Source organism: Chlamydotis macqueenii, chromosome 12 (genome assembly GCF_036417535.1).
Source record: "Chlamydotis macqueenii isolate bChlMac1 chromosome 12, bChlMac1.mat, whole genome shotgun sequence".
Lineage (NCBI taxonomy): Eukaryota > Metazoa > Chordata > Aves > Otidiformes > Otididae > Chlamydotis > Chlamydotis macqueenii.
In genome coordinates, this window is record NC_141567.1 from 14840611 (window position 1) to 14851375 (window position 10765).

At 53.8% G+C, this 10765-nt stretch overlaps 1 protein-coding gene across 1 annotated transcript; it reads left to right on the top strand.

Annotated features, from left to right (window-relative positions):
• The first annotated feature begins 1936 nt into the window (after positions 1 to 1936).
• On the top strand, positions 1937 to 6625 carry DUOXA1 (dual oxidase maturation factor 1). Its single transcript, XM_010130072.2, has 6 exons — positions 1937 to 2089; positions 2952 to 3009; positions 3585 to 3719; positions 3872 to 4085; positions 5354 to 5568; positions 6411 to 6625. Exons 1-6 carry the CDS (start codon positions 1943 to 1945, stop codon positions 6623 to 6625), a joined length of 984 nt encoding a protein of 327 aa, XP_010128374.2. The 5' UTR covers positions 1937 to 1942.
• The last annotated feature ends 4140 nt before the right edge of the window (positions 6626 to 10765 follow it).

A 10765-nucleotide genomic window follows, 5' to 3' on the forward strand; every position in this document is an offset into this window, starting at 1 on the left:
CGAGAAAATACACACCTGTGCTACCTGCAGAAATATCCAGAAAATTAAAAAGATAGGGGAAAAAAAAACAAAAACCCACCAAACCCCAGTTATCATAATGACCTCAGGCCATGGATAGCGGATACAGAGTACTGGGTGAGGGGTAAATCCAGCAGTTTTTCCATGCTTCCTAACCCATGACACCATCAGGGGTCCCCCAGGGAAGAGGAGCATCCCCCCTCTGCCATCACACCCCATTTCCCTCACTGCTGGGGACAGATGAGGGAACCAGAGCGGCCCTGTGTGCTCCCCCAGTGCCCTTGCACACAAATGCTGTGTTGCTCAGCACCTCCTTTAGAGAAGGAAGGAAACATCATCGCCCCAGCTTTCAGTTTTTGGCAATAAGGCATCTCCCCAAAAGATGTGTTTGTGATGCTCATCTCAAAGCTGTGGTCATTGAGAGTGCCTCCATCACGGGGGACGCAGGGTACTCCCATCCTGGGGAGGGGATGGCAGTAATTGTACCAGTTTTGGAGAGAAGCCCCCAGACAGGGGTCAGGAGAGCATTTCTGCCATGCTGGGATCTCTTCACATCAGTGCAACCTGCTTCAGCCAACCAAGATGCCAAAGAATGAGAGCAAACCCCCAAAGCTTTAATTTCCATGCTCTCCACACTACGCCCAGGTTAGTAAACTGAGCATCTTCTTCATAACAGGGCTGGGAGCCCTTCTAGATCTGTGCCTCTCTGCTGGTTCCCCTTGCCAGCCACTGTGTCACCTTGCCTATTGACCAGCAGTTCAGCCAGGACCTTCCCGGGGAACCTCCCTTGGGGAATGGAGCCAGGAGCAGGGTCAACCAGGAGACCGTGGAGCCACAACCCGTGCTAGATGACCCCAGCTGGGATGCTTCACTGGGCAATGCGGGTGAGGGCTTTAAAGCCTTCTGCTGCTCTTCTCAGTAGGCTCCCAAGGAGCCTGGCAGCCCCAGGGTCTTCGTGCCATAAGGAACAGCTGGACTTTTCACCGCTCCACGGGAAAAGTCGAGGAAAAGAAGGCAAAGCCTCTCCGGGATCATTCACCTCTGCAACGCCGCACGGCACCGTGCCAGCCCGTAGCTCCCTCGTCTGCTCTGGGACTCAGCGGGGGTGCCGGAGGGGGCCGATCCGCTGTGGGTAAGGCTGCACGATCCAGCCACCTCTGGAGGCGGGCACCATAAAAAAAACGCTGGGAGAAACACAAGCGTGACACACCGGGCTGGCTTCTCGCCCACAGCCCTGGGAGGCAGCACGGGCAGGCAGGCAGCATCCTGGAACATGCCACAGCTCCGCGCAGCAGCCATCCCTCGGGATCAGCCTCAGCAGAGGTAGGCTTGGTGCAGGGAAGCGGGCACGGGTGTTTCTGCAGCTGCTGCTGGGACAGTCCCTGTTCCGCCCCGAAAGGGTTGAGCAGCCCTTTCCTAGCAGGGAAGTGCCTTGGCCAAGTGCGGTGGCAAAAACCACAGCCAGCTTCCTGAGCAACATCCCTTAGCCTGCCGCAGCACGGCGTTGCCTCCAGCTGGCTCTTGGGACAGTGTTGGCAGGTGGTGGGTGGCAACCTGCTGCCAGGGACAGGCAGCTTCTCTGTCCCCTCTGGGTTATTCCTGTTTCCTTGAATGGTGAGGAGTTACCTCTGTCCAGGGCTCAGTGAGGAGCAGCCCAATGGTGGTTCCAAACCTGCTTTGCTCTGGGATGTACCCTGGGGAGATGGAGGGCTTCCGTGGGAGATGCCTAAGCATATGCCCAGATGTGGAACTGCAACGTGCACCGGCACTGGGGATGCACGCACAGCCATGCCCGGGACAAGAAGCATGTTGGCAAGCGGGCAGGAGATTGCTCTGTGGAGAAGTCTGGGAGGGTGGAAGTGTGGAAGTGATCTTCTCCCCAGTGTCTCTCTCGATGTCAATTTCCAGCCCTCCTGGCAGCAGGATGACGCTGTGGAATGGCTCCTTCCCCTTCTATCCCATCGTCAATACGTGCTTCCCCTTCGACACCACCCAGGCAGTCATTGTCTCCGTCTTCCTCTCCATGTTGGCCACTTTAATCATCATCCTGCCAGGCATCCGGGGCAGGGGGGTAAGTGGAGGAGCAGGGGAGGCTCAGCCCTCTGATTCCTGCCCTGCGCATCCCACATGCATCCTCCTTCCCAGGAAACATAACAATAGGTTCATGGCCAGGGCCCTGGAATCTCTAGCGAGTCATGGGGATAAGGTCCAGCCCATCCCAGCGTGTACTCCCATGCTGGAGATACCAGACTCCACCATCTCAAATTTACAAGGCACCCAGATCAGAGCTTGGCTGGATTTCACTGTGAGCAAGCCCGAGTGATTTCACAGGAGTGGAAAAACAGGGCGAGGCTCAAAGACCTCACCCCACCTTCCCCAAAACCCCAATACCAGAAGGAGGTGTGCACTGTGCGTGCCCCAGCACTGCTCGCAGGGCTCTGCATGGCCAGCACACCCCGCTGCCAGCCCACCACTCGCATGCCGTGCACTTCCCATGTGCCCGGCTTTGCAGCGGGGCTGGCCGCAAGGGGAACACACTGCGAACGCCGGGCCGCTGCTTTTGTCTCCAGCTGTGGCCAGCTGCCAACATGTCCAAACACGTGAGATTTGGCGAAGTGTCAAAATCCCAGCTCAGGACTATTAAAGGGAGTGTCTCCGTCCTCCTTCTCAGAAAGAGGATGGCACAGCTTCCCCAAATGGGCTGTTTTGACCTTGTTGCTCTTCCCAGATCTCCCTGCTGCCTCCCTCACCACACAACAGGGATGCCCCAGCCACGTGTCCCCTCTGTGCCACCTACATGTAGAGCCCATGGGGTGACTCCCCAGAGGAGGGACAGGCCTGTTTCTCACTGGCTGGCATTTCTAAATGACAAGCTTGGTGCTGAGGTCCCCATGGCAAAATGACTTGTTCCCCTCCCTGCTGACCCCTTGCAGCGACTCTTCTGGTTCCTGAGGATGGTGATGGGCCTCTTCGTGGGAGCAGTGGTCCTCAGTGAGTACCAGGGTCTTAGGGGGGAAGCTCAAGGGTGCCCAAGACATGGGAGATGGAGGAGCAAGGTGAGGGAGGTCAACTGAGTAGCCAAGCACCAAGTCCAGCCCACATGATAAGTTTATGGGGAAGACCGATGCCCATCTGTTTCTGGGACCTGGCTCTAGCAAGTGGTGGGAGGTGCAAGCACCCATCTGTCTCCTGTCCGAAGGCTGGCAGTCATATGTGCAGACTACCTCCAGGACAGCTGCCGAAAGCCCACCACCAACTGCCAGGGGACTCAGATTGGCAGGTACTTAGATGAGGACCAGTGCCTAGACAGTGCCCACCCATCAGCTCATTGCTAGGGCTCATCTAGGGCTAGGGAGAAACCAACCTAGATGGGGTTCTTAAGGTCAAGGGTCAGGGTTGGTGTTGGGGAAGGACATGCAAGGCTTCTGCTCCTTGGGGCTCACAACTCAGGCCTTGCCCTTAGAATGGGGTAGATAGTGCTCAGGCCATGTTGACCATCATGGCAGGTGCTTCCAGTACTAGATGTCTTGCCACCAGGCCATGACTAACCTTTGAAGTCTTCACAGCCATACAGTTCACCAGGGACTGGGAGACTGGCTGGGTGACAGCAAATACCTCCTACAAGTCCTTCAGCTGTGCCCTGGTGAATGCGGACATTGGGCTGCACATTGGCCTGGCAGGAGTGAACATCACACTAGTGGGTAAGTGCATATCACAACAGAAGGGGACTGAGTGCAAGTTTAGCAGCCATGCATCTGGGTACTGGGGCTGTGGGCCCTTGAGCTCCTAGATGAGGAAGTGTTGGAGCTGCCTCCAAGGCTGAGAAAGGTCCTTAGTCCACATCATCTGGCAGGAAACCCAGTGAATCAGGCCAATGAGACCATCAACTACAATGAGCACTTTGCCTGGAGCTTCAATGCAGACTACGACCACAGCTACAGCAAAGGGCTGGAGAGGGGGCTGCCCAGCCCCATCCTCTACATGGCGGAAAAGTTCACCACGCAAAGCCCCTGCAGCGTGCACAGGCAGTACCGCATCTCTGGCCACTATGCATCCCTCACACTGTGGTAAGTTAGAGCAAGAGTTTAGCCCTACCGCTGCTCAGTGGGGAGGTGGAAAGAACCAAGTAGAGCAGAGGGAGCTTGATGGAGCCACCATCTCCCCTGTAAGGCCATGCCAAAGCCTTGGCTGGTCTCTGGCACCCGCCCTTCTGCAGAACCAGGGATGCTCATGCTTCCTGGCCTGCCCATGTCCCCAGAGTCCTCTTCTGTGTCCTCTGCCCTGATGTGCAAAATTGCAGATGGAGAAAAATTATTCTTCATTTAAAGGAAATCACATGCAACTCTATAGGGCTTATGGTGCATGGTCCTCACCCAAGCAAGATGCAGAGCCCTGGTAAGACCAGCTGTGGGGAGGTTCCTCTTGCATGTCCAAGAGGTCATGAGACCTGCTGGTGGAGAGCAGGAGGGACCGTAGAGGGTGCTCAGAGACTGTCTTGTGGTGTAAAGCTGAGAGACATTGTGTGTGTTGTGATCGTGGAGTCTCAGAGCATCGCCACGCATCTCACAGGTTGTGGGAAACGCACTGCAGGGAACAGTGAGTCTTGCGAGTCCTGCTATGGACATAGGCTCCAGATTCCTGTCTACATCTTCTTTTTTTATTTTCAGGAAAAATAACTAGCCCTGCCCAAACCTTCCTGCTGTTCAGAAGGAGTATTTCAAGGCATGGATGTTGCTGTAAACTTATTTTTTGTTATTATCCTTGGAATCAGAACAATTTGTTAGGCTCACCTCCCCAGCGAGCTAAACCCAAACCCCACACACAGGGCAGGGCTGGCAGCTGGGCTCACTCCAGGTGCTGAATCAGATGTGGGCACGGCTCATTGTGCTATTCCTCAAACAAAGGTCTCTGTTGTTGCCATTCTCCCTTTGAATGGGCGGGAACTGCCTGGGGGCAGCCAGTTGTGGAGAATCACAAGAATCAGAGAAAGAGTTGATTTGGAGGCACCTCCAGAGGTTTCTACTCCCTGCCCAGATCAGGGCTGACATCAAAGCCATATCAAGGTGCTCAGGGCTTCGTGAAGTTCAACACTGAATGTCCCTAGGCATGGAGATCTCTCTCCACAACTGTGGGAGTTCCCCCATTCATGCAGTTACAGAATCGTTTGAGTTGGAAGGAACCTCCTTAGATAAGCTTGTCCAGCCCACCTACTCAAGCAAAGCCAGCTGGAGTAGGTTGCCCAGGGCTGTATCTTTCCACTGGGATGTGGAGAGAAGACCCTGAGAAGAGGCTCCAACCATAACAGTTTCTGCTTGGTTTTGTGGTCCTTTCACAGGATGGCCTTCTGCACGTGGCTCCTTTCCATCCTGTTGTTCTCCATGCCCATCCTGCTCTACGGTGGCTACATGCTCCTGCTCACAGCCGCTCTGATGCTCTTCTCACTACTCTTCTTCTTCACTGCGAGGAACGCATCAAAGTGCCCCATCCAGTTTGGCCCAGTCTCCTTGAAAACAGACTATGGTGGATCCTTTTGGCTGACATTAGTGACAGGTGAGTGCTCAGCTTGCTCCCAGGGCTTTTATTCTCCATCCCTGCAGCAATGATGCTCAGTAATGCCCCAACGGGGCCTCATCACTTCTGTCTCCATGGCTGGTCACAGAAAATTATTATTTTTTTTTTTTTAAATGGCGTACAAGAGCTTAGGATAGCATCATCGAGACTGAGGGAAAAAGCTAAGCAGCCAAGAGATCTGAACGGCCAAAGTCATCTGTGTGGAGGTGTGCCCAGAGGAGCACCATGAAAGTAATGAATTGCAGAGTCAGAGAAAGTCCTGGTCTGCAAGGACCCTTGAGAGCCTCTCACCCAGCCCTTGCCCAGAGCAGGGCTAACTTCAAAGCCACATCAGGGCCTTGTTCAGTCTGGTGGTGGGCATCCCTGTGGCTAGAGTTCCCCTTCAGGACCTGCCCCACAGCTGTCCCACTCACAGGCAGCTGGTTTTTTTTCCTTTTATCAAACCAGAATTTCCCCTGCTGCAACTCCACACCTGTAAGAAGAGACTGGTTCTTTTTTAGTAACAGAAGATGGCAATTAGGTCCCCCTGAAGACTCTTTTTCAGGCTAAACAAGCCCAGTTCCTCTAGCCTTTTCCCATACATGCAGAGCTCCAGCCTCAACTCTCTTGGCCATCTACCCCAGTTCATTGACTTCTCTTTTGTACTGGGGAGCCCAAACTGATGGCAGAGTCCAGAATGTGGAGAGGGAAATAACACCTTCCCTTGACCTCCTGGGTGATGCCATGTGCCGTTGGTCTGCAACCCTAGATCCAGGTCTGGCTGGAGCTGGGACACAGCAGGCAGGAGGTGCCAACATTTCTCTTCACACTGTGCGTTGCAGGGCTGCTGTGCCTGTTGCTGGGGCTGGGCGTCATCATCCTGAACTCTGTGCAGCCAGAGAAGCTGAGGCTTGTCTTTAACTTGGATGAGGGAAAGGGAGAAGAAGACGAGGTGTGGGACAAGTCCTACCTGCCAGCCGAGCCCAGCTCCTCTGCTCAGGACGTGCTGATGGTCCCCTTGGGCGAGCTTTGCGAGGTGACAACCACCCAGCTGTAAGGCACTGGGCAGAGGCAATGCAAAGCCCAAGGACATCCCTCCTGAATTCACACAGTCCAACCCCTGCAGAAGCCCAGGTGGGAAGAGACATGACAGGACCTGGGTGACAAGAATGTCCAAGTCTGGAAAGATGTCTCAAATATGACAGTTTGCCCCTATTTCTTTTTGCTATTGTTGTACTCACCAGCAGCTGGAAGAGCTTTTGGGGTGAGGAGAACCCATGCCCGAGCTTTGACTGTCTAGTTACAGGCACTGGGCTACTTCCCTTCCCCTTAGTCCACCCCCAACAAGCCCTAAGAGCCCTCCCTAAGATGTAGAGACTAAACCAGAACAAACCAGAGAGAAATCAAATAAATGCAGAAGCATGGATATGAACCAGAGGAGAAGCAGAGCCCCCTCAACAACATCCCCACCCTGAGGGCCCCCAAGAAGCCCACTCTGCCCAGGGATGCTCTTCCTATCAGCGGTCAGAAAGAGCAAGTGGAACTGTGGTCATCAAAGAGTCCTGTATCCAGCACCTCCTCTCGGTCTGGAGTGAAGAGCAGGTGGGCAAGCAGGCCCACGATTTAGTGGGATGTTGGTGGTACCAGATCTTGGAGGCCTCCTGGATTTCAGACCCATCCTGGTGCCCCATAGCTCAGGTCTGATGTGGGTCTGAGATGTTCTGGGCTGTACGGCGGGCTGGAGACAGCACAGTCAGGGAGATGGGTTGTTGGCCTCTGCTTCTTACAGTGCTGATAAATATCCCAAACCACAGCCGCGAGCCTGTGGGTTATCAGTGCTCTCACAGCTCTCTGAAAGGAAGACAAAACATTTTGGTGGGAGGGAAGCAGAGGAGGAGATGGGAATGGAGGTGCTACAGTGCCCCAGAGAGCAGCTGTAATCAATTAGCAAGAGGTGAACACCACACACAGTCTGGGAGGCTTGGTTTCCTCCTGCTCAACCATGGAAATACGCATGTCATGGGGCACGTGACGCCGAAATCCTACATGCCCAAGGTGGATGCAGCCACCCACTCCTGGCTGCCGACAGCTAGAGATACCTTGCTCATGCAAGGAAGGAGAGAGAGGATGTTTCTGGTTTTCACCCCTTTAACTCTGTGCAGGTTTTGCAACACCTTTTCCCTCTGTTTTGTGGTCACTTATTTCCCCTCTCTGTCTCAATAAAGTAAGTTGGACCTGGTCTTCTCTTGTCTGTCCACAGAGGCATCCCTCTGAGGGCAGGCAGGCTGGGGATGCTCTGTTGCTGTGACATGGCAGCCATAGGGAATGGAAGACAGCAAAAGCAGAGCCCTTTTGTGGCCCCACAGGGACATCCGATCACGGCCACTCAGCGCAGGGCCATAGGGGCGAGTCAACGCACAGCAAAAAGGTTATTGGAGGATGCCCAAGCAAACGAGCAGGGGGAATATGGGAGGCCTTTACCTCCTGGAGTGACCTTGGGCATGAGGAGGCTTCAATGGGAACAATCTCCAGCCAAGCAGAGAGGTTTGCAGAGGGACCACCTGGGGCAGGCCCTCTGGGGACAGAGTACTCAGGCACGGCAGCCTGCCCTGTCCCACTCTGGATGGAAGAACCTTCAATAAGGACTTAGAGGACCCAACAGGCATTTAAAAATAGGTTGGAGCTGAACTCCTTGGGCTTGGGAGACCTCAGCCAGGACAATCCCAGAACCATCTACCAGGACACATTTCAGCCCACAGATGGACCAGATCCAAGGTGCAACAAAACCCTTTTATTATGTGAATTGAGATGCAGCCTTTGCAAACCTCTACCTTTCCCTGGTGTGTTCCCCCTTCCAGCCCAGCCTGGGAGGCAGGGGAGTGGGCAGCTCTGCTGCTTGCTAGATGACATGGTGGCTGCATGCCCTGGTGCAATCGGTGTCTCCAGGCATGGGGACCACAGCCCGTGCAGAGTCCCAGGCTGTGCTCTCTCTGTGTTTGCTGCATTGCTGGCACGGACTCTCTGGTTGGACGCCAGATTCCCCGGGCAGTGTGGGACGAGGGCCAGGGATTTAATGGCAATTATTTTACTTCTTGTTGTTCAACAATGGCTCAGTCCGGCCAGGAACTGAGCCAAGATCTGTGGTAGACAAAGGAGGTAGGACCTGCAGCAGCACAACCCAGAGGCTGTATCATGCTCTTGTAATGCGCATGAATCAGCTGCTATGACAACATGTAGGGAGATAAAATAATCACCCCTGAGCAATGGCCCTCATGTGTCCACCTCCCTGTGGTGGCAAGGGAAGAAGTCCTCCACCTGCAAATCTCCTTGCTGGTGGCCAGCCCTCGTGACACAGCTAGCCCCTGTTGTCCTGACTCCCTGCCCTGCACGAGACACGACGTGTGAAGCTGTCTCTGCATCCCCCATTGCGTCCTTGCTGCTGCTCAGCTGGCCTCACACAAGCCCCGCTGCAGAAACCCCAGCTGTCCCGTGTTTGTGAGGAAGCAGGCGAGACACACAGAGAGCTGGTGTTTCTGTGTTTCAAATAGATTGGATTTTGTTTATATTTTGTTTATTTGGGTTCCTGTCCCTGTATGTCTGATGCAAAAGGCCAAAGCTTTTCCTCTGGTGAGGATGCTGTTGGGGGCAATAATGCCTAAAAGCGAGTGACAAGGCTGGGCAGTGCCAGATGTGGTGGCATAAAGGATGGGAAACCTCCCAGCCTCCTGTGCTTCCAGGGCACGGGATCTGTCCCACACCAGCCTCAATAACTTGTGGCTGGCTGTAGTTTCTTCCCATGATGCCTCCAGACCTGACATGCCTGGACACAAGAAAGACTCAAGAAAGGATCCTCCTTTTCCTGAGGGAGTTTTGCTGATTTAATCTTATGGCTTTTGTCCTGCCGCTCAGCCAGTTAAAGTCCTTCTGAGGCTCTCCTGCATCCCTACAGCGTGCTGGTCTCCACAACAAGGGTTTCCCAGGGGCTCACCTTGACACGTGCCAAGGAGCCTCATCCTCCCTTGGGGGCACCTCTGCCAGGGCAGCTTCCCCCACGGGAAGGATGCTGCTGCTGGGGGCTCGCAAGCAGTTGCCTGCAGACATGCCCCACAGCCCCCTCTTAAGAAACTAGCCCTCAAAAACGCCCAAAGATTTTCCAAGAAGAGGGTTTTTAATAAAGTTTTATTGAAAATAATAATTCTTGTCCATAACAAAACACATTAGTGCAACACAAATATCATGCAAAAGAAAGAAGTAACTTAACAGTCAGGGTCTTTTCTCAGAAAGAAAAGAGCCAAAATACTGAAAATATGTCCTATAGAATTAATGGCACTGAAGCCACCTAGGTCTCCAGCATTCAGATACAGTGATCTCCTTGTGCCAGCCCGTGGAGACTTCATCAGGCTGGTGGGTTTCGTGCCAGAGCCCATCATCTGTTTTGTCCACAACTTGGCGGACTTCACAATCTCAGGTCTGACTCCTGGCCTCGGGCTTGTGTTTTGTGATGAGCCCAGCCAGGCCAAGCGTGCTCCAGCTGGATGCAGGTACCTTCATTCTTCCCTCTTTCTTTTCCTGTGGCATCTTTTTAGCCTATGCTAGGCTACAAGTCTTATCTAATAAAGCCCAAGTTTGAAAGTGAAAATAATCGCATCACCACATCCACCTCCAAACTCTATCATAATTTTACTCAGCTTTTATTTCTGGAGAAGCTTTTTTCACTCTAGCTCGTGCAGCATCCAGCCTGAAGGAATTTGGGTCTGTGCCTGGCTTTCCTAGGTATGCCTGAAGGTCTACACTAAACATCAGTGCCTGTGAAAGAAATGAGCAGGTTTAATCATCAGCTTTTGCAGTCACGGGTCCTCCCTGTGAGAAATCTTACCAGCGAGCTCAGTTTCTGATGCGGGAACTGGCCACCGGAGACGCACGGCACCAAGCTGTGCCAGGGCATGGAGCAGGAACAGCATTTCTCCTGGGACAGAGATCCCCAGGTGAGTGTCCAGCTCAAGTTCCACAAGCTGCTCCGATTGCAGCCTGCTGGCTTCCTGCAAAGCTTGCCCTTTTCCAGAGGGCATGGTCAGGGAGATACAGTTTGCAAAGGTACTTCCCAGCAAGTACCCATCCCAGTGTGGACTTGTGCATTCTTCAAAGGCAGCTGGAGGGGGAGGTGGGTCTCTGGGAACATCAAGAAGGGCTTGTGCTC